Source organism: Eucalyptus grandis, chromosome 3 (genome assembly GCF_016545825.1).
Source record: "Eucalyptus grandis isolate ANBG69807.140 chromosome 3, ASM1654582v1, whole genome shotgun sequence".
Classification (NCBI taxonomy): domain Eukaryota; kingdom Viridiplantae; phylum Streptophyta; class Magnoliopsida; order Myrtales; family Myrtaceae; genus Eucalyptus; species Eucalyptus grandis.
Genome location: NC_052614.1, coordinates 57768209 through 57792475, shown reverse-complemented (window position 1 = coordinate 57792475; position 24267 = coordinate 57768209). Strand labels below are relative to the sequence as shown.

General features: G+C 35.1%; 1 protein-coding gene across 1 annotated transcript; it reads right to left on the bottom strand.

Moving 5' to 3' along the window:
• Positions 1 to 10050: 10050 nt before the first annotated feature.
• Positions 10051 to 20723, bottom strand: LOC104440049 (transcription factor MYB8-like). The gene is made up of 3 exons (XM_039309836.1): positions 20585 to 20723; positions 10714 to 10843; positions 10051 to 10507 (listed from the first exon to the last, which is right to left on the bottom strand). The coding sequence occupies exons 1-3, from the start codon at positions 20721 to 20723 to the stop codon at positions 10051 to 10053; spliced, it is 726 nt and encodes a 241-aa protein (XP_039165770.1).
• Between the last annotated feature and the right edge of the window lie 3544 nt (positions 20724 to 24267).

Genomic DNA, 24267 nt, shown 5'->3' with positions numbered 1-24267 from the left:
TCATTTATAACTCATTTATTGAATATATCTAACACATATAACATCTTATGCCATCATATATGGGTTAAGAAATGGGTTTGTAACCCGTTTTGACATGTCTAAGAGAACGATACAAATATGAGTCTTTGTACCAACAAGCACAACAACATTGTGTTTCTAACATTCGCCAAGTTTTCAGCTATCTCTAATTACCCGTTTCATTAGGTTAGTGGGATATTTTATGAGCGCAAGGTTTATTCAACTCCGGTGGAGTTCCACATCATTTTGTTTTTTCCCTCGATAATCGTTCAAAAAAAAAAAAAACCATTGAGATGATAAAATGAACGATAACATGTTTTGTATTCCATGCAAATTCATGCAAGACACTGCAAACTCAAAATCTTATCGTTCAAGAAGAACATTCAATTCTATTTTACATTATATATTCTGTTGTATTAGGTTTTCTTTTTTCTAGTGCCTTCTCTTGGGCGTGCGTGGGACCATGGTGTCCCCGAGGCTTCCTAATACAATGGCATAATATAGTTTGGTAAATTAGGTTGGGTTGGATTGCATAACAATTTCTTTTTTATTATCTCCCTCAATAATTATAAATATTTTTATTGGTGAGAGGTCCAACTGTTAAGGCAGGACCACTTCATAATAAATGTAATATCTTGTTTGTAGGAGTATCTATATACATAATAAATCAGATAAGCTCGCGTGTACGCATATGTATTCATGTAACCATCTCTGTGATTTGCACCAGTCGCATTAAATTTCATTAGAAGAACAAATGGGATGAAACTGTATAAAGAAGGGCATACATTAAAAAAAAAATGAGACATGAGAAGTCTATAGGCACCGATATAGGTTTGTTGTCCACACAATTCAGTGCATATAATATCGCATTTGAGTCACTTAACCGAATTCTAGTTCGCGTTTTACCGACATCATGATTTTAGTGGGGGCATATCATTGAGTTAAAGCTATATCTACTAGGATTATCTTCCTCGTCTTAAAAAAAAAAGATTTAAAAACATGCATTAGAATGTCTAAAACCAAGTGCACGGAATATATCTTTTGCACTAAGACAATAAAAGCAGGATTTGGGATCCTTCAATAGTGAATTACATAAGATCCGAGCAGCAAACGGTGTGCGCTAAAAGCTGTTTCTTGTGCCGGCCGGTTTTAAGTTCTTGTCGACTTTTCAGTCTCGGAGTAATTTGAGTCGTGCCTGCAACCATAGAGGATGGTGTGAAGGTCCTTGTTAAATATAAAGTTCCCTTCAGTACGTGGTCCAAAAGAAAGAAACTATGGTTCCCTCGGCAGCGTGCAAGTTCAAATGCGACCTTAATGCTCGATGTCGTCTTCAAATGGTCCCCAGATACCTAAACTTCGTAATCTTCTTCGCATCATTAAATTGTTTTTCCCAAGTCTTACCCTAGATTTGGTATGGATTTGGGGGGGCCTTTAGGGTTCTCAATGTTTTGATCAACCTTCTTCTTCTGATCGAGACTCTTCAAGGGCGGCACTCAATTATTCAATTCTAAGTTTACCCAATGTCACATACTATCCATCGTCATCTGGGTGTAAAGAAAGCTACAAAAGTGGGGTTTCCCCTTGGATGGAAAATAAAAGTATAATGAAAGAGACTTCGGGGGTATTGGGCATGGTGAAACTGGAGTTAGTCAATTGTTTCGGGTATAAAAAAATTTGTTGTCCGAGCTGAATAAGACATGCACATGGAAAAATACAAGATGCTGCTGATCTTTAGCGTTGAGGATGTCATCTTTGTTGTAATCCACTACCCCATAGATCCTTGACTCCATCATCGGAATTTTAGTTCAAAGTACATCCGGCCGCATCAGCTAATGTGTCCACGTCTTTATGTGACAATAATGAGTCATCACTGTCCAATTGGGTTTCGTAGGGGGGCCATGTATCAACATAAGTTTTCTAATAATAACTATTAAGTGACTTGCGGGGAATAATAAATGAAAATAGGACACGTAATACTCTCATCAAAGGGTACTTACTAAGATTAGCTTAATGACATGTGAAACCACGCGAGTCGGATATTGAAATACGTAAGTAGCGATCTACCCTTTAAGGTCACGGCTCTCAACCTTTTTTAAGGGTTTCACTCGGGCATTGTCGCGTCATTTAGTGGAACGAAGCTTAGCAAGAATTTGGAATTTCTTAGCTTGCCTGTTGAATTCCTAAACATTGCTTGCTGTACCATCAAATCTCTTGGTTGGTCCTGGTCATATCGCAACAAATTTTCAGTGAGCTGTGCAGATTTCATGTGGACACGATCTGATTCTTCCCAATCCAAAGATATCGTCCATGGTTTTTGCGTAGATTCGGCGTGCGAAATCAAGGACGATATGGCGTGTCGATCTTGAACAGTATCTCCTCCAATTAGTTCCTTCATTTCTGCATGGGCAAGGTCAATTCGAGGCAAACCAAATCTTCTCTTAACGAATGAAACAAATGAAGATATTGTATCAGTCGCCGTCAGAGGAAATATATAAAATATGGACAAGATTAGATTTGGGGCGCAATTTTCTAATGACAAGTAGCGTTGGACGATAGACATCGTCGCCTCTCGAAGGTTTTTAGTCGAGATGCGAATCTGATGTTTCGATGTTTTCTCGAGTTAGGCACTTGCAGTTGCAGCGAATCTTGGCAGTTGAATATTCCTGCAAAGATTGTAGAATCTTTTGTTTGCATCGTTTCTTGCTCCTTTCCTTGTTCTTGATGAGAACCTTCTCTGCATCTGCCTTTTACAAAAATTAATTATAAAAAAAACCTTTTTCTCACTTTAATTAGAGAATTTTAATTAAGGTTTTAAAGTTTTAAACTGAGGGTCGTAGAGGTCGGGGTAATTTATTATTCGAGTGATTGGCTTCATTTATATATCGGCAAATAAGCACACACTTCATGGATAAATTATTAAATTATTAAAATTCGATTTGCTTTTAAGAGATTTAAGCAATCATCATTTAAAGCATTGGAGATTTAATTTTTTGAGAAATAATTGCATGACAGTCTTTAATATACTATGAGAATCAATCACGAATAATTATAAATTATTGTGGGACTTACTTTTTCAAGAATTTGCGACTCAACTCATTTAATGTCATATTATTATATCTCACTAAATGGATATTTCATAGAATTTAACGGTAAAAGTTTGACGTAGAAATCCGCATCCCTTCATTACGGAGAGATGAGAAAAAGAAGCAATGCAAAATGAAAAACGCTTGATTTATGTGATTGGTCATTTTCTAGTAGTCAAACTTTTGGAACACCCAATCACCTAAAATTGAAATTTGAGCACAAGCTTAACAGGTTTTCCGAAAATACGGTGATAAAAGAAGATTCCGGTTTTGGGTGTTTACATTATTTGAATTTGCCAAGAAATTCAACAGCAGCAAATACGGAAGTTGCTTTCACAAAGATTTTCCTCGGTACATATTGTGATGTCAACGGCGTTGTCATCGTTCGATTTGTTTTAAGGAAAAGGGTTGATGTTTTAGGGTTTTCTTGCTCTGACCAGAGAGAACCAAATCTCATGCTACTTGTTCTGATTACATTGGCAATTGGACATATAGAGAGATTCAGTGGCAAGTTGTTCAATTGGATACTGGATTATATTAATTCATTGCCCTGTAAGATGAGAAGTACAATAGAGAAAAAGATCGCATGCTTCATTTTCGTGATTGCTTTGGTCACTGATGACAAAAGAAAATCTCGATCTTGCTTAGAATACGAAGAAACCATCAAATCAAATCGAGCTTGATGGAGCCCTAATACATCTTTCGTCATAGTTCTATCTTGCAGCTCATTGACGGTTGACTTTAGCGTTTTGCTTTCACTGAAAAATGTGCTTTTCTTCTTAATTTTAAAAAAAAATCATTTTAGGATTTCTTAAGAACTATTTTTTTTTTATAACCCGAAGTTGGCACTATAATTTCATAAAGAAAACAATATCGATTAAAAATTGAACGCTAACCATTGTAGAAAAATCAGTAAAGAATTGTTTTAATCTACAAAATTGGAAATTAAATTTCACCAAATATACCAACAAGCGTGACATCCAAGACGCAGTTATTTTAAATTAAAGTCTCATCCCACAGTTCTAATTGCAGCTACTTCTCCTCATGATGGGAGCAATGAGAGAAAATCAATATACATAACTAAATTAAAGAGAGTAATAAGTTCAATTTGTATCAGAATTAGGTATAGCACATATCTAGTACAACAAAATGTGTGAATCGAGTGCTTCGTTAGCGGTGAGTCAGACTTATGGCGAGAGATTTCATGCGCATGATGTGTTGGCTATTGGACAATTTAGCCAACTACTTTTTTTTCTTTTTTTTTGGTCGAAACCCAACTACTTTACATGCATAGAGACAAATGCTTGATGAGACAGTAAACTCGTTGGTCGGCTCGAAAGGCATTCTAGCGAAAAGCATATACAGCGATCAAGACATACTTTTCTAAAGGGAATCGGACATTGGAAACGAAATTTGGGATACGAACTTTAAATTTCGGACATGACTTTTCATTATTGAGAAGGGCAATTCGGTCATATGAAAGCGGAGAGACGCCTTGCACTTTTTGTAGTGGTTTGATATGGTTGATTAAAGGTGTCCAATTTAAGAAATGATTTACATTACAAAGTTCACATATAAAAGACCATCATGTAATGATTGATGTTGATTCATTAGTCATTTTCAAAAACAGACCAAAAAAAAAAAAAATAGTCATTTTCAAACGGATTTATTGCTTTGCTTGAATCGTTATCAAGTTAGAACTTGATTAACAATAAGCTTCTGCCCAGTTTTGATTGAAATATGCTTAAGCAAAAGATTACTATGTCATACTAACCCATAACCCAACCAAACTCGGCCGACCATCAAATCTCTTTCCCCCCAGATCCATCTTAAAATTTTATTTGGAAATTCATCTAGTTAAAATCTAATATTACCAGATAATTTTATCTTCCTTACCAACTTATTACTAGTTCAATTTTAATCTTGGAAAGACTTTTGTTTTCTCCACACACATCCAGCATTAAGAGAAAATGTTCCCTACCATGAATGAACTAGCACAAACTTAAATATTCATCATTTCATACATGTAGCTAAAAGATAACCCACCTGGCAATTTTTTATTTTTGTAAGTGGAAGACTATTATAAAGCAGCTTGAAGTGAGGAATGGACTAAGTCCAATTTATTGATCTGGTTTGCATAAGGGCAGACAATCTATATGTGGAAGACTAGAAAACTTGGGGGGGTAATTAGTACATTTTTGACTCAAGGTCAACTCCATTTGGCCTCTATCTCCAACGTGATACTCACGATCTAGGCGAGAAAAATAGAATAAATGTATATACAAAAGCAGTTTAAAGTCATAGAGCAATTTACCTTAAAAAAAGAAGTCGTCATAGAGCAAGAGTCTTCTATTGTTCCTAAATGTTATGGAACTTTTCTTTTTTCTCCTCTCTTTTACGTCCATAATGAGAGATTTCTTGAGAATATCCTTATTAAGCGGGTAGGAATTGAACAAGAATTCATATTCTCTTTGGGAATGCTATTCAACCATGTATAACTTATAGAGTTTAGCATAATAAATTTTTACGATACATCAAATAGGTTCTTAAAGGGGGCTTATGGTTGCACTTGAACAAGCTCTTAAAAGACTCAAGAGGAAGAAACATGCGAAAGATCCGCCTAGAGATGGGAGACCCCACAATGTCATCTTTGTATTCTCACTCATTGGAGAAGAAAATTGTGGGTGGAAATTAAGGGGCCTTTTTGGTTGGGAAGGTGGACTACACGTCAATACTTATGAACTGACTATCACAGGGTAAGGGAGTATAGTAGCTCATCACGCTTGGATGGTAGAGCTTTGCTCAAACCTTTCAATTGGAGGATAGTATCCTAGGTTTACTATAAATCAAATAGGTTCTTAAAGGGGGCTTGTGGAGGTAAGGTAACACTTATCAATCTCTTGGCGAGCCTTCTTTTCCTAATTGTCTTCCCATTTTGATTTCACCTCTCTCTTTTCTCATCTCATAACATGGAGCAACATGTTATGAGTATAACATAAGTATCAAAATAATGCCTTACTCTACCTTGTGAAGATGTATAAAATATGTATGACTAGAGTTAAGTAACAAATAATAATATGATCACAAATAGGTGGTTTTTGAATGAAAGAAAAATATGTGTCAGGTGTTGTTTCACTAATAAGATAAATGAATGGAAAAATGGTATGAATAATCCTTGAACTTTGCCCCAATGTGCAATTTGGTCCCCAAACTTTTAATTTGTTCAATGTGGCTCCTAAAATTTAACTCAACATTTAATATGGTCCCTGCACTTTTAATTTATTCAATGTAGTCCATAAACTACTGATAAATGTTCAATAGTCCTTGAATTGCACGAAAATATTCAATATAGTCCCTAGTCTTGAATTAATGGAAGGACTACATTAAAAATTTTAATACAGTTCAGGGAACTATATTAAACATGATCAAAATTTCATAGATTTCATTAAATAAACTAAAAGTTCGGGGACGCATTATATATTAGGTTAAAATTTAGAGACTACAATGAATAAATTAAAAGTTTAAGGGCCAAATTGTATATTGGACCAAAAGTTAGGGACAGTTTGTGATATTATCCTTAAATAAATATTAGATTGTTGTCCAATCAACCTAGCTATATTCGACCCAAAAAAAAATCCCAGCTACATTTAGTATTAACTAAGACTTTATGCTAACTATTTTTGTTATATATATAAAAGTGGACATCTGTTTGGATTCATTGAAGAAAAACAAGGCAAAAACAATTGAGACAATACTGATAAACGTTAGTCTATCCAGTAGAATTCATCATCACACTTTCGAATCATTTATTAGCATTATGATGATTTTGTTTATATATTCAATTTCTTTCTGTTGAAGTGATATTGCTATTGCAAACCGTTATTTTACAGTAGCAGTTAGTTCAAAGTATAGTTTCGATCACACTTTAAGATATATTTTATTAAAAGTTTTGAAACTTCTAAACAATATCTCAAGCTCCTTCTATTTTAAGACCAATTTTTCTCAAGATGTTAAAGTATAGGCCCCCAATCTTTCACTATTGTGACATAAATGTCTACGTAACATATAATATGTAGTAAGTAAAATACTTAACCAATCATCATGATACAACCGAATTGAAATTTACAAAGTTGGGTATTTACTTGAAGCATTAATAAATGCAATATATGAACAACCTACTAATGGGGAACGAAATTTTTATTAGAAAAACTAGGAATATATAAATACTATTATTCTAGTAAAATAAAATAAAGAATTTCTAGATATGGTATTCGGAATTTATTTTAAAAAATTGAATAAAATATCCAACAATTCTTTCTGTTATAGATTATTATGCTGATGAGACATTCGTCAAATCTTACCTAAACAAAATGATAGACGTCAAAAGATTTACCAAATCTGTTAAAAAAGAAAAAGAAAAAGATTTACCAAAACAAGTCTGTTGAGAGGAAAGTGAAATAGATGGTGTCAGAAGATGATTTTGACGAATTAGCTCCATCTCTCTAGAAACAAAGATGAGCAAATGGAAAAGAGGAGATCATATATTTTTTTCAAGAAGATCTTACGCAAATAGCTTGCTCACCTTCACACCACGTCAGTGGTACAAAAGTGAAAATTCTAACATTGAATGAAAGCTCGCAAGAGAGAGGAATTTACATTCTTTCTTCATGCTTTCATGTAATAACCAGTTCATGCTCGAAATGTTGGATATAGATGTATTATAATTTAATATTTATTGTGATTTTATTTCTCATGTTTTCTTTTAGTTGGGGAGGATAAACCTAAAGGATGAAGTTTGGATCCACTTTAACTAAAGTCTTAAATAAATTCTAGTGGAGGATTTGATTAATGTGAATAATCATTTTTACAATTCTATACATATTATTTTTCTCGCGAAAGTTCAAGTCAACACCAACATTTGAAATAATATAACAATAGTCATAAACCTGTGTGACTTACTGGCAACATTGCCCTATTTCTAACTTATGATTTACGGTCATGCTAAGATTCGAGGTTTTTATGACTAAGATTGCCATATTTCTAACTTATGATTCACGGTCAAGCTAAGAAAAAATAAAGACTCCAATCCAAGCCAGCTTTTTTTCTTCGTCTCAAGCTCATAAAGTATCACCATCATCACATGAATTGGGCCCCAAGATATCAACATTATTTCATGACCTAATTAAAGTAGGGTTGCTTTCTATGACCTGTGCCAAAATCCAATTTTTTTTTTTTGACCACTGCGAACTTTGCCACTTGAAATGGGTTTTCTTGTTGGGCTCCATACAATAGGACAAAAGGAGAGAATCACTCTCATGAATAAGCATGAAAGCATTGCAAGAGAACTCCTTTCTTACTGGACCAAGATGGGCATGTAATGACAAGGCGAATGTACAAATCAATCTCTCTATCTATGATCTCTCTTGAAGAAAAGAGGAATCTATGTCATCCATCATTGCCAACTGTTTAATGATGTTTTTCAAAGTGCTATATAATTGATTTCACTACATACATACAACAAAGGCGTTGCTCACGCTGCTCATGGAGAATTGACTAACGTGATTGGTGAATTTTGTCTCTTCTCTTGTCCTTTTAGTGCCCATGTCTTTGTACTATCATCATTTCCATTGCACTGAGGCTTTGCTTGTATGCCGGAGATTTAGGGCCTGTTTGGTAGAATCATAAATTAAGTGCAGAAAATTTAAATAGTGAATTTTAAGTGTTGATAATGTTAATTACTGGCAATAGAATTAAAAGTTGTTGGATGAAAATTAATAATGGATAGCTGAATATTATTAAGCTCTTTCCCAAAATCGAAACAAGTATGTTTTATCATTATATTTAGCAAGATTCTAGTCGCCATCTATCAGTTTTATACTAATTGAATTAAGTAACTCCTCTTTTTCATATTGGATCAAGTGGATTTTTTCACTTAATTAAAATAATTTATGTCCAATATATATTAAAGGCTATCACATGAATTTCGTCTGATTAGTTGTCAAATAGTTAATTTTCAGAACTTCATTGGATTAGCAAATAGGCCCTTAGTCAAGCCTAAGGATGGCCCATGTATGATATGAGTCATCGGGTGGCCCAAATATAGGTCGAATAGATGGAATGGATAGCTCGTCTTATGATTTAGTCAATGCTTTGTCTCCCTTTCGTTAAACAATTTAAAGAGCAGTGCCAAAGATGAGGCCTTTACGTTGATCATGGCCGTTGGCCCAACAAGTACTTTTCTTCTTTCGATTTTGTGGGTTTGTGTAAGTTTTGTTCGTTGGAGGGAAGTAGGGCGCTATATTTGGGAACTATTAACATATTACAACGTGTAAAATGTGTAAATACTTTTGCGAACATCTATGTTTTTTATACATCATTGTACAAAATAAAGAAGGTCTCGTACCTTTGAGGGATCTAAATACTATACTCAATTAATCCTTTTACAAAATCTTTCCCATGTGAATTGCGTGAGTTTTTTCTTTTTGGTCGGTAAATATGTTAGTTAATGATAAGGTTATTTTTCCATAAATTGCATATTTTCTGTCTGACAAAAGTTGCTTAATAGATAAAAGGAATGTGCATGTCCTTTTCTGAGATGTATTGTAGTCATATGATATAACCAATTTGACCAAATATTGTTTAAAATCTAAACTGGTCAAGATAACTACCACTCAATCTTATAAATATTTAACTTTCCAAGAGTGAATGTGAAATTCTCTTATTTTCAATCATTTAAATTCCTTTCCAAAATTAACTTACATTTTTTTTTTTTCAAATATTGATCTCTTTTCATATATATTAAATTTATTTTCCAATTTATCCACACGCATAGAAGGGGTGGAGAAACAGAGGAAAACTGAAACTCTTGATTTATTTCACCAAAATCAAGGTGCCTACCGAGCGTTCAAATCGATCTGAATACAATGAGTTAATGCACAAAGGAGTTGCATCACCTCATCAACTCAGCAACCCATTCAGGCAGCATTTCATCAGAAATCCACCCGTTTTGATCCCCTCCATCTTCATTGTCTTCAAAGAGCTGAGAGTACTGATTCCCAGACATGCACATATCCTCCAAACTGAGGTCCATCATCATGTTTTCCCATGAAATCATGTCGTCCTCGCGATCTTCTCCTTGACCCTTCCCTTCAACTATTGCCATCATTCTATCTGAAACAACACCTTTTGTGCTACACGGCTTACTGTCAAAATCCACGTTGCATTGTGTTTTGGCCGCCACGGTCTCGTCCTGGGGCTCGTTCTTTGTGAGCTTGTCATCCTCGCACTTTGAGTTCATTGGTGGGTCGTTGTTGTCTTGGGCTAGCTTCTTCTTTATGGTGGAGTTCCAGTAATTCTTTATCTCATTATCTGTTCGGCCAGGAAGCCTTCCCGCGATAAGAACCCACCTACAAGAAAATAAACCAACACGCGCTAGTGCCAATCTCAATATCGTTGTTTTGGAACTGAATATGGCATTGAGAAACAACATGGTCAAGTGTCTCTCTTGGTTTAAAGGTGAATAACATAGCAAATTATCATCACCTTCAATAACTCCACCAAACAAAAAAATATCGAAGGTATGATGAGCTCATCACTCGAAGAGTATAAATACCTGTTGCCCAGGAGCTTATGGAGCCTAATGATGAGCTCTTCTTCTTCAGGTGATATGTTTCCTCTCTTGATATCTGGTCTTAAGTAATTTAACCACCGGAGCCTACAGCTCTTTCCACACCTCTTGAGGCCTGCACATCAACTTTATGTATTATTTTCAGTGTTTAGGAGATACAAAACAGGTAAGTATCGGCACTTACTGATAGGATTTATTTTCATAAATGAAGTGCACTTATCCGGAATATATAAAATAAAAGGAGAAATTCTCAGACCATTTGCTACGTCTAAATAAGTCAGATTCATTGAAAACTATGCAGTGTAATGTCCTATAATTTGCATTTAATGGTAGCACATAAAATAAAACTTATTCATTGGCATGGACACACTCACATGCTTGTGTCACAGTCCGTGAATCCTCTCATTGGCGAATTCCACTCGTCAGGCGCCGCACGGGCCCTTCCGCGGCCCAAGGAAACTATCGGCCTGTGACACTTGTGTGTTGGAAAACAATATGTTGGACCATATATTCATATTAGAACGTGGGACTATTTATTTTTCAGCATATTGGGGCACTTATTGAATAGCCGGTATCTATGAAAATTCAGACATGCACTCCTATTATTCACAGTACGGTTTTTGGACATGAATTTCTCTTTCTTTCCTTATGGCAGTTCGCAAAGAAAAATAAGTAAAATCCTAAAGGTCTTGACTCACCTGTTGCCTTACAAACTTTGCTCCATCTCCTTGACCATGAACTTTGACGTAATCGATGAGGATTTTGTCTTCAAGAGCCGACCAAGCTCCTTTCTTGAACTTGAATCCATCTTTACCACGACTAGGATTTCTGCCCATCTCTCTCTCTCTCTCGCATTCTAATGCGAACTATCTCGATGAAGACTGATTATGTAGACACTGTTTCATATGCCGTTGATGTTGAACACAACTTGTCATATTAAATCACTCTAACCTCGGTGAGAGAGAGAGGAAAAAGCAACCGTTATCCTCAAACAGAACAGCAACATGCATTAAACAATAACAGATTATTGGGAACGAGAAACCCCTAATCTGGTTTTGAGACAGTCACACACAGTTTTGATATCCAATATGGTATCAAGTAAATGTGCGGTTTTGACCGGTAGATATGGTTTGCTTATAATTTTCAACAACATGATCCATTTTAATTAAACTGTTCTAATAGTCGTATGCAAATTTTTCCGTGTAATTGCGCTCATGAGTTCACTACATTCAACGAATTTCTATAAGGCCTGACACAAAAGGTTTTGACTGACCTAATCATTTCGATTCTAGGCCAGTTTCGGAAGTAACTCAACGGAATCTCTTTATTTTACTTACTAGCAATTCAACCCTGACTAATTGAATACTTGAGCCCTACTTTTGAAAAGTTGAGACTAGCCAAGTTTGAGTGATCAGTTGTAATTAGAGAGGTAATCGCTTTGACATTCATAGAATTGCTCGAAGGCATAAAACCCTAATCTAAGTGAGCATCAATTCAAGTGAGCACCCTGATATTTAAAACGAGAATAACACAACATCGCAACACTTAATCGCAACTTATAAATGGAGTTAAGTAGGCAGATAGTGTTAGCTATAAATAATATGCACGTATATAAAACTTGTAAAACCAAAATATCACGAACTATTATATTGCTTTAACCGATACAATCATAAGCTAGAGCTTTGAGTTTTAATTAGAAATCTTGTTTTTTCAATCACCGACCTATCTCTGTTGTTAATTCTGAACACACAGAAAGAAGGCATATCAAGTCAAGCTGAAGGTTGAGGTTGAGAAACCAAGTTGGCCAATGTTAAACATCAATCTCAAAGTCAAGTTTGTGCTGTAACTTGAATAAAATCGACTTGGGTTAGTCTCGCCTCCTTTCTTATGGTGCAAGGACGTCTCACTCGAACCTCCATTGATTTCATAATTGCTCGTGTTGGCTTGTTAGGTGTGTTAGGACCATAGTGAGGGAAACCTAGTTAAACCACAACCTTCGTGTTCAATCAAACCTCGGTTTCTGTCCCTTTATGTCGTGTTTGCTATCTTAATACAGTCACGTGTTTCACACAATATTATTATGAGTAGGAACCTCGTGCAGCTCAAAGAATACATAATTTCCCTAGCTGAAAGAAAATATGTTGCCCCTTGGTCCGGAGCAAAAGGCAGGTGACTTATAGAATATAATAGTATCACTTGTATGATTAAAATGAGCACGATCATGTATAAAAGGGAGGTGCACAGACCGTGACTTAATTTCTTGGCGTCATGCAGTTGTATCTTTCGGTTTCTGGCCGGTTTGAAGAGAGTGATATTACATAGGTTCCGATCTTGTTCGTTGAGACAAAATTTTGAATGGAGGATGTGTTAAACGAAAATATTCCATTTTCATAAGGTCTTCTTGACTCTTATTCAAAAGGTCAAATAATGTATGTATATTGTACCTTTTGAGGCAATTATAGGTCCTGGGAGGCAATTCGAATTGGTCAATAAAAATGGATTTCAATGCTATTTCTTTTTCGTTTTCCTTAGCTTAGCCAACCTATCATGAAAAGTAAAAAAGGGTAAAGTAACCTTGTACTGATTGTTCTCTAAATGTAAGTTTTCTTCTTCTGCATGTAGAAAAGGAATAAATAAATCAATTAAATTCTGGGAGGCTTCATGAAGCGCTTCTTTAGGAGTTAAACTTCCGTTTGTCCATATTTCGAGAAAAAGTATCTCTTGTTTTTCATTTCCATTCCCATAAGAATGAGACCATTTTATGTATACGCATTTGCTAAAACTTGTTAACGAAAAGTTTCCGGAGCAACCGTAGTTGGTCGGCATGTTATTTCAAGCTCGGACCTTTGAGGTTGTACGAACAACATGCGAAATTGTTTAGATTTGGGCCACCTACACTAGTCAAAGGTCCGAACTTAATTAGTTTATGAGATTTGTTGGGTGTTGTAACATAAGATTTAAAGGGGAAAAAGCATTCACAATGCGACATGTGGTCTGAAAAATTTATAATTTGGTTGCAAGATTAGCATCTCTTACACGCACCGATGGATCAAATAATAGGACTCATTGCTTTTCAAGGAACATGGTAAAAACTAATGTTTGATGAAGTCACTTCTTTTTCATTTCAATTTTTCATTGTAAAAGCGAGCATATAGAGTTGTGTTGATCAATCATAATTACCTGTATTTGCAAATTGCAACCTCATACTTTAGGAGTAAGAGGGCTAGCTAATCTCGCCCCAATTGAAGTCCTGTTGGTGAAGTGAAACTCTTGAAGTACTTCATCAAAGCTCTTGTACAGCTTTTCAGTTTTATAATGATCCCATTGTTGAGGCCCTAGTGACCCCCGCCGCTTCTTTCCAAGAGGATGAACAACGAAGAAAATAAAAAAATTATAAAATTTTCTCAAACAATGTCATTTTAAATGGAGTAGGACATGTCAAGTCGGCATTTGTGATATGAAGAACGGCAATCACTAACTAGACTGCCACGTTAACTATTTATAGTATAAATTAGGCAGATGGACTACATTGGGAAATTTTTAAAAAGTTGAGATAACATTGGCCAAAATGTAAGGATAACTTTGACCTATTGAGGACTTTTTGAACAATTTTTCTCCATCGATATGCATGCACGTCCTCCCGACAAAATAGAAGTTTGATTTAATTAATTTGTCCTTACTATCATCCGGGGTCGGGGTATGTATAGTGGTCTACTTAATCCCCCCAAATTCAATGTACAGATATCCGAGTGTCTTAATTTATTGATGTCGGTCAGCAACTAACAATAAAACTACCTAGCTTGTCGAGCCTCTTAATGCAAAAAATTACTTACTTGGCCCAATGTCTGCAATTTTCAAGGAATGACACGTTTTCCGTATTTTACAAAACTCTCATGAATCATGAGCCTTGATCTAAACCGTGTCCCTCGGTGATCTGGGACAATCCTCAAATTTGCAGTATTTTCTGCAAATACCATCATAAGCAAAGACTTGAATTAACGAGTCGAATATCTATTTAGTGACATGTTAATGCATTATCAATCATTTAAAGAGGGTTATTTTCGATGAGAATCCAATGTTAATAGGTGATATCCCGTTAAAGAGGGTTACAAGGAAGAAGTCAATGGTAAATAAGTAATGAATTAGGACATAGTCATTCACTCCAAGGTGGTATAAAATATTTTTTGACAAAGTACCTAATTTAGTTATGTAGTGTTCTTAAGATGATGTTCTCTTGAGAGATCATAAGGTCACAGGATTTTGGCCAAAACGGAAAAAAAAAGAAACAAGAAAAAAGATAGAGTTTGTGTAATTTAAGTAGAATTCAATTGTTCTGTACCAAAAATATGAATTTTTTTTTTTTCTCCATGCTTATAATGAATTTGAATAACTATTCCTAAGTGTAAAAAAATATTAATGAAAAAATGGCCAGTGATTTTTTTTTTTTTTTAAGGGTAACTTGCCAGTGATTTTTTTTTTTTTTTTTAAAAGTAACTTGTCAGTGGCTTACCTACATTTAAATGAAATTATCAATTTTAATAGTTTGCCAATTAGTGATTTTTGTACTAACTTACTAATTTTTATGTACATAAGCTTTTGAATGCTTCTGAATTTACTCTATCAAATCACCAACCTGAATTAAAGTATTTTACCGCATTTTGTCATATTAGATTACCAACTAGTTTGGGTTTACCAAATCTATTTTAAGTAATTTACCAAGATTTATTTCTGTCAAGTTGCCAACTTTCCATTGAAATACTATATTTTATTTGCCTTGATTAGCAACCAAACATGTACTAACTCTTTCCAAAGTTTACCAAAATAAGTTAGCGTACTTATCAACTATTCTTCCTTTAAATTATCATTTACTATTTGGTTACCAATTCTCATTTAAATTACTTATTAACATTTATTATTTTTTCACAATTTTCAAATTTCATAACTGTTTTCAAACTTTTATGTGCATTTCTAAGCAATGCTCTAAATTTACGTATTTTTCTAAGAATTTATTAACTTTAATTAGAGTAATTTACACAAATTTCTCCAATACCTACTAGTTTTGGATCACCAACTCTCATTTGAGTTGCTTGTCGAGTTTATTTATTTTAATTGCCAATTTTCTAATATCAAAGTTTTCTCATCAAAAACACATTAATAGTGCAAAACATATTAAATATTTGTTTTTTTTAATGGATGATTAACACTAAGCATGTTCAAGGAAAACTGAAAAAAAAAAGGCATTTGGCAAGTTTCAAACGTGCCTCGGTAACTTTTGAAAACAGCATGTACATTAGGAACTAAACAATACATGGCCAGCATCTGATATTCAGCTAAACCATAGACGATCCAATAGTAACCATTTCCTTAGATTCAATCATCATACGATCGCATATGAAAAAGAAATAAATAATGAGATTAATTTGCTTCATCAAATATTGAAAGTCTCGGATGAACCACTCTAATGATGATTCAATCATGGACATCTATGTATTCATATGAGAGTTCATTTCAGGTTGAGCACAGTCGTCCTCAGTCAACTCTGCGAGAAGATCCATTGCATAGTTACAGTGTGGCACATCGCTTTCGCTTTTTTTTTTATAAATAAATGGCTGACTTTATTCATAGCACCAATATGAGAAATCTCAAACTCATAAGCCTTGAGAAAGCATTGTCGAAGTCGATCTTGGGAATGTCTATTACTGAGATATCAAATCCATTATGAGTTCCGGACAATTTTCATCTATGGGTGTGACATTCATGTGGACATTGATTGGATCCGATTTGATTAGTTCCTTAAGCTCTTCATCTATGGGCGCAACATTTGTATGTATGTGATTTTGTGAGACCATTATCAACTGTCATAAAAGCTTAAGCTGTTAGATGAATATGTAATTTAATATCTAAATATTCAATCACTTTTCCTCATATTTAGTCTATCCTTTTTGTCTAGCATAATGTGTTGACATATTTAATTGGGGAGTTCACTAAGTGTGAAAATATTTTGTTAAGGAGGCAAATAAAAACTCAAGATCTTGTGCTTTGAACCATCTGGGATATTATGAGACCTTTGTTCTAAAAGTTTAAGCTTTAGAATAAGCTGTCAAATGAGTACATGATTTAATATTTAAATATTCCATCAACAATTACCTATATTATGACTTAACAACTATCGCAATTTTATTTCTTTTAATCTGTATGATAAACCTAAACGTTGGAGCCTACATCCACTTTAAATAAAGTATTAAATAAACTCCAGTGGAGAATTTGATCAATGCGAATAATTATTTTTACAACTCTATACAACTTATTTTTCTTGCAAAGGTTCATGTTAGCACCAGCATTTAAACGAAGATAACGACAATCATGAACTTGTGCAACGTATGACATTCTACTCTCGAGCGGTATCGTCACAGGGTTGTATCACTACATTGCCTTAATTCTAACTTATGATTCGGGGTCAAGCCACGAATCGAGGTTTTTCATGACTAGATTGCTATATTTCTACGGCCAAGCCAAGGAAAATAAATAGAGAGTCCAATCCAAGCCAGCTTAAAATTTTCTTCTGAAGCCCATAAATAATCACTATCACCATATGAATTGGGCCCCAAAATATCAACATTGTGGCATGATCTAATTAAAGTGGGGTTGCTTTCTACGGCCTGTACCAAGACCCAAAAAAAAAAAAAAAAAAAAAAAAAAAAAAAAAAAAAATTGATCGCTGCGCATACTTGACCCACTCGAAATGGGTTTTCTATTGGGCTCCTTAGAAAAGGACAAAAGGATGGAATCACTCTCATGAAATAGGACGACAAACATTGCAAGCGAACTCTTCTTTCTTACTGGACCAAGATGGTCATATAGTGACAAAGCGAATGTATCGATCTCTCCATCTATGATCTCTCTCGAAGAAAATGAATCTATGTCATCCATCATTGCCAACTGTTTAATGATAGTTTTCAAAGTGCTTTATAATTAATATCACTCCACATATTACAAAGGTGTTGCTCATGCTGCTAATGGAGAATTGACTAACTTAGATTGGTGAATTTTGTATCATCTCTTGTCCTTTTATTGCCCAATTCTTTGTGCTATCATCATGTCATTGCACTGAGGCTTTGCTTGTATGTTGGAGATTTAGGGCTCCTTTGATAGAATCGGAAATTAAGTACTGACAATTTAAGCAGTGGATTTTAGTTTTGATAATATTAACTATTGACAACAGAATTAAGTGTCGGTTTGTTTGAATGAAAATTGTTTTTAAAAAATTGTTGTACATCTTTCCGCTGTTTGAATGATGAAAAACTAATTGATTTATGCAAAACATTTTCCATGGACCGAAAAAAAATAAGTTTAAATGACTCCCTTTTATAGCAAGAAGGAAATCATTTTCCCTAAACTACCAAACAAATTATAATTAACTATTTTCGTTAAAAAATATTTTCATGGAAAATATTTTCCTTTATCATGAAATTTTCATTGATAAAATTTTCATCGAAACAAATGCATCCTAAAAGTTGTTTGATGAAATTAAAATGGACAGCTGAATATTATTAACCTCTCTCTAAAAATAGAAAATAAAATACCGTTACTAATGTTTTATCGTTATATTTAGCAAGGCTATAGTTGCCATCAATTATTTTTCTATCGACTAATTAAGTAACTCCTCTTTTACATACCAAGATTAAGTGGATTTTCTACTAAATGTTAATAATTTATCCATTTTGTTAAAGCTTATCAAACGAACTTAATCTAATTAAATGTTGAGTACTTAATATCGGCACTTCATTGGGTTATCAAATATGCCCTTCGACCAGCCTAAGGGTGGCCCATGTAAGAGTTATCAGGTGGCCCAAACATCGACCAAATAGAAAAAAATGGGTAGCTCATCGATTTAGTTAATAATTCGTCACCCTTTCGTTAAATAAGTTTAAGAGCAGTGCCAAAGATGAGGCCTACGATTTCCCTTCCTGTGGATCGTGTCCATTTGGCCCAACAAAATACACTTCTTTTTTATTCCTTTCGTGGATTTGCATAAGTTCTGTTTGCTGGGGGAGCATGGCACTATCTTTGGGAACGATTTACATAGTGATTCCTGTGAAATGTGTAAATACTTTTGGGAACCTCTAAGTTTTACGTTCTGTCGTTATATATTTATATTACTATATGAAGTAAAGACGATCTCATACTTTATTACTATCCTCAATTCTTGAAAAAAAAAAAAAAAAATCCTCCCTATGCTTCAATATTTTTCATAAATTTTAATATTTACATGTCTGTCTGACAATAATGTTTTTTAAAAGGTTAAAGGAACATGCATGTCCTTTTCTTGAATGTATTATAGTCATGATATAACCAAATTGATTAAACTAGTCAAGATAGCTACAAATCAATCTTATAATAGTTAACTTTCTAAGAGTCAGTGTGAAATGCTCTTATTATTTTCCATTTTCTCCACACGCAGAGCGAAGGATGGGAATAGAAATAGTGGCAAAACTGAAACTCTTGATCTGTTTCACCAAAACAAAGTGCCTACTGAGTGTTCGTGATCGATATGAGTTGATCCATCATGGAAGGAGTCGCATCACCCGATCAGCTCAGCAGCCCATTTGGACAGCATTTCATCAGAAATCCACGCGTTTTGATTCCCTCCATCTTCATTGCCTTCAAAGTGCTGAGAGTACTGATTCTCAGACATCCTCGTATCCTGCAAATTGAGGTCCATCATCGTGTTTTCCAATGAAATCGTGTCGCCCTCGCGATCTCCTTTCTGACCCTTCCCTTCTACTATTTCCATCATTTTCTCTGAAACAACACCTTCTGTATTACACAGCTTACTGTCACAATCCGCATCGTATCGCGGTTCGGCCGCCATGTTCTCGTCCAGGGGCTCGTTCTTCGTGAGCTCGTTATCCTCGCACTTTGAGTTCATCGGTGGGTTGTCGTTCTCTCGGACTAGCTTCTCCTTTATGGTGGTGTTCCAGTAATTCTTTATCTCACTGTCTGTTCGGCCAGGAAGCCTTCCCGCGATAAGAACCCACCTACGAGAAAATAAACCAACACGCGCTAGTGCCAATCTCAATATCGTTCTTTTGGAACTGAATATGGCTTTGAGAAACAACATGGTCAAGTGTCTCTCTTTGTTTAAAGGTGAATAACATAGCAAATTATCATCACCTTCAATAACTCCACCAAACAAAAAGATATCGAAGGTATGATGAGCTCATCACTCGAAGAGTATAAATACCTGTTGCCCAGGAGCTTATGGAGCCTAATGATGAGCTCTTCTTCTTCAGGTGATATGTTTCCTCTCTTGATATTTGGTCTTAAGTAATTTAGCCACCGGAGCCTACAGCTCTTTCCACACCTCTTGAGGCCTGCACATCAACTTTATGTATTATTTTCAGTGTTTAGGAGATACAAAACAGGTAAGTATCAGCACTTACTGATAGGATTTATTTTCATAAATGAAGTGCACTTTTCCGGAGGATAAAGTAAAAGGAGAAATTCTCAGACCATTTGCTATGTCAAAATAAGTCAGATTCATTGAAAACTATGCAGTGTAATGTCCTATAATTTGAATTTAATGGTAGGACATAAAATAAAAGTTATTCATTGGTATGCACACACTGTCACATGCTTGAGTGTTGGAAAACAATATGTTGAACCATATATTCATATTAGAATGGGACTATTTATTTTTCAGCATATCGGGGCACTTATTGAATAGCCGGTATCTATGAAAGTTCAGACATGCACTCCTATTAATCACAGTACGGTTTTTGGACATGTATTTCTCTTTCTTTCCTTATGGCAGTTCGCAAAGAAAAATAGTAAAATCCTAAAGGTCTCGACTCACCTGTTGCCTTACAAACTTTGCTCCATCTCCCTTGACCATGAACTTTGACGTAATCGATGAGGATTTTGTCTTCAAGAGCCGACCAAGCTCCTTTCTTGAACTTCAATCCATCTTTACTGGTACTAGGGTTTCTGCCCATGTCTCTCTCTCTCTCTCTCTCTCTCTCTCTCACGCACGCACACGCACACTCACACACACACTCACACGCACTCTAATGCTAACTGACTCGAAGATGACTGATTATATAGAGACTGTTTCATGCGCCGTTGATATTGAACACAGCTTGTTATATTAAGTCACTTTGCCCTCGCTGAGAGAAAGAGACGAACGAGGAGTTGTTATCTATAAACAGAACAGCAACCTGCATTAAACAATAATAGATTACTTGGAACGAGAAACCTGGAATCTGGTTTTGAGACAGGCACACACAGTTTTGATATACAATTTGGTAGAGTAAAGATGTGGTTGTGACCAGTAGATATGGTTTACTTATATTTTCAAGAATAGAGAGTTGAACTGTTCGAATGGTCGTTGATTCTTCACTCATGCAGACTTTTTCATGTAATTGCATTCATGCACTACAATCGGTGAATTTTTTAAGGCCAAAGACAAAAGGTTTTAACTAACCTTATCATTTTGATTCCAAGCCGGTTTTAAAAGTAACTTTATGAAATTCATCTCTTTGAGCTAACTAGCAATTCATTCTTGACTCATGGATTACTCAAGCCCAACTTTTTGAAAAGTTGAGACTAGCAAAATTTGAATGATATTCAGACCGAAAAGGAAAAAAAAAGGTTTCAGTGATGAGTCTTAATTATTTTTGAAATTTGTAGAATTGCTCCAAGGCATTAAACCATAATCTAAGGGAGCCTTGATTCAAGTGGGCACCGTGATATTTAAAACAAACATAACATAACATCACGAAGCTTAATCGCAACATATAAATGTAATTAAGTAGTCAAATAATGTTTGTGTTGAACACTACGAATGTAATTAAAACTTGTAAAACCAAAAATCACGAAGTTTTATATTGCTTTAACTGATAGAATCCTAAGCTAGAGCTTTGAGTTTTGAGTTGAAATCTTATTTTTCAATCACCAAGCTATCGCTATTCATAGATAGAAGGCATATCAAGTTACGCTGAAGGTAGAGGTTGATAAACCAAGTTTGACATAGGCCAATGTTAAACATCAATCTCAAGTCAAGTTTGTGCTGTAAATTGAATAAAATCGACTTGGATTAGTCTGGCCTTCTTTCATATGGATTAAGGACCTCTCATTCGAACCTCTATTGATTTCATTATTACTCGTGTTGGCTTGTTAGGTGCATTACGACCTTAATGAGGGGAACCTAGTTAAATCACAACCTCTGTGATCAACCAAACCTCGGATTCTGTCCTTTATGTTGTGTTTACAGTCAGATATTTCGCCACATTATTATATATAGGAGCCTCGTGCAGCTCAAACAATATTTAATTTCCCCAGCTAAAAGAAAGTATGTTGCCCCATGGTCCAGCGCAAGGGCGGTTGGCTTATAGAATATAATAGTATCACCTGTATGATTAAAATGAGCACGATCATGTATAAAAGAGAGGTGCACAGACTGTGACTTGACTTAAATTCTTGGCATCATCCAGGTTATCTTTTGGTTTCTGGCCGGTTTGGACAGAGTGATATTACATAGGCTCCTATCTTGTTAGTTGAGACAATTGGAATGGAGGACGTGTTAAAGACCATGTTATGTATATGCATTTCCTAAAACCTTTTAAGGAAAATCTCTACAGTTGGCACAGTTGTTCAGGCCATTATTTCCAACTCGGAAATTGGAGGTCACTCATTTGGCTCCACCAACAGGGTGCAAAATTGTTTAGGTTAGGGCCACCTCTACATTAGTTAAAGATTTGGACGTAATTAGTTCATGAGATTTTAAGGGGAAAAAGGCATTCCCAATGTGACATGTGGTCTGCAAAAAAGAAGAAGTATAATTTCATAGCAAGACTAGCATCTTGTACACGTTCCTAATACATCGTATATTTGGACCCTTTGCTTTGTGAGAAACACTGTAGAAACTGATGTTTGATGAAGTCACTTCTCTCTCAAATTTTTTTTTTTCATTTTAAGTGCGAACATGTATTTTGCCACCTCATTGTTTAGAGTAAGAGAGTTAGCTACTTAGCTCTCACTCCGATTGAAATCCTCTTGGTAAAGTGAAACTCTTGAAATACTTCATCAAAGCCCTTGTACAACTCTTTAGTTTTATAATGATCCCATCGCTGAAGCCATGGTGGCTCTTTTCAGAAAGTTGAACAATGAAGAAAAAGAAAAAATAAGATATCATCAAGTTTTTTCAAAAGGACGTCATTTTGAGTGGAGTCGGACACATCAATTCGCCGGCCATGAGATGTAGGATGCTGCTAATTGGACCGCTACATCAGCAATTTCCTGCATAACTTGTTTTCATGGATTATATTGGAAAATATTTAAAAGATTTAAGACTATATTGGTCAAATTATAAAATTTAAGACTGAATCAACGGCTTATAATAGATTTAGGACTTTTTGGGTCAGGGAAATTCAATGTATAGATGTCCGAGTGTCTTAATTTATTGATGTTGATCAGAAACCAACACTAAAACTGCGCAACTTGTCGAACCTCTTAATGCACAAAATTACTTACTTGGTCCAATGTCTGCAAGTATCAAGGAAAATCTACAAATGAATGAAGTATTGTTCTTTGCACGTTTTACGTATTTTACAAAACTTTCATGAGTCATGAGGCTTGATCTTGACCGTATCGTTTGGTGTGTTATAGATGAAGCAAAATATTTGTTTTTATGGGCTTTTTTGTCTTTTCTATTAGATTTCCTTTTAGGTTAAAAGTGGTATCTTTATATTAACGATGGCAAGACCCTAGCCGTCAAGACGCTAAAAAAGGAAATAGAGAGGCAAGAAAAAGAGAGAAGAAAAAAGTGAGTTTTTTCTTGATGGGGGTTCTCAATTTCTTTGTGCCCTGATCTTGAGAGAAGATCGTTGTTGTATTCCAACTTTTTTTTTGAAGTCTAGTGGATTCGCAGAGTACCTCTGCGCGGAGACGTAGCCCAGGTTTGGGTGAACTTTGATAACAAATTTTCTGGCGTGTTCATCTGATTCTGTTATTTTATTATTATATTATGCTTGGTGAATTGTTTGCAAACGTTATTTTTCTGGAATCGACGTGCGATTTCAGAACAAGCTGAGTATCGAGCCTAGGTTGGCTAATCAAGAACATCGAGGGTTTTTCGGTGACGTTCGATTGAAAGCAAACGGGATGGCAGAAGATAAAATCAGAATCGATAAGTTTAATGGAGATGATTTCGGATGGTGGAAACTAAAAATAAAGGATTATCTTTATCAAAAAGATCTTTATGCACCACTTGAGGGTTGGAAACCCGAGATGACGAAAGTGGATCCGACAGCAGAAGCCGGATGGAAAATTCTTGATCGAAAGGCATTAGGTGAGATTCGTCTAAGGTTGACGAAAAAGACAGGGTACCACATCGTGAAAGCAAAAACTACAAAAGAAGCCATGGATATTCTAACGAATATTTATGAGAAGCCATCCACATCAAATCAGGTATTTTCTTTGAAGAAACTGGTTAATATGAAGTTATCTGATAGAGGTTCTGTGGCAGAGCATATTAATAGT

Coding starts and splice junctions, on each gene's coding strand:
- LOC104440049 (XM_039309836.1), bottom strand. CDS start 20,723: ATGGGCAGAAACCCTAGTACCAGTAAAGATGGATTGAAGTTCAAGAAA. Junction 10,844..20,584: donor CAAAGTTTGTAAGGCAACAG/GTGAGTCGAGAC, acceptor GTTGATGTGCAG/GCCTCAAGAGGTGTGGAAAG. Junction 10,508..10,713: donor CATAAGCTCCTGGGCAACAG/GTATTTATACTC, acceptor ATTTTCTTGTAG/GTGGGTTCTTATCGCGGGAA.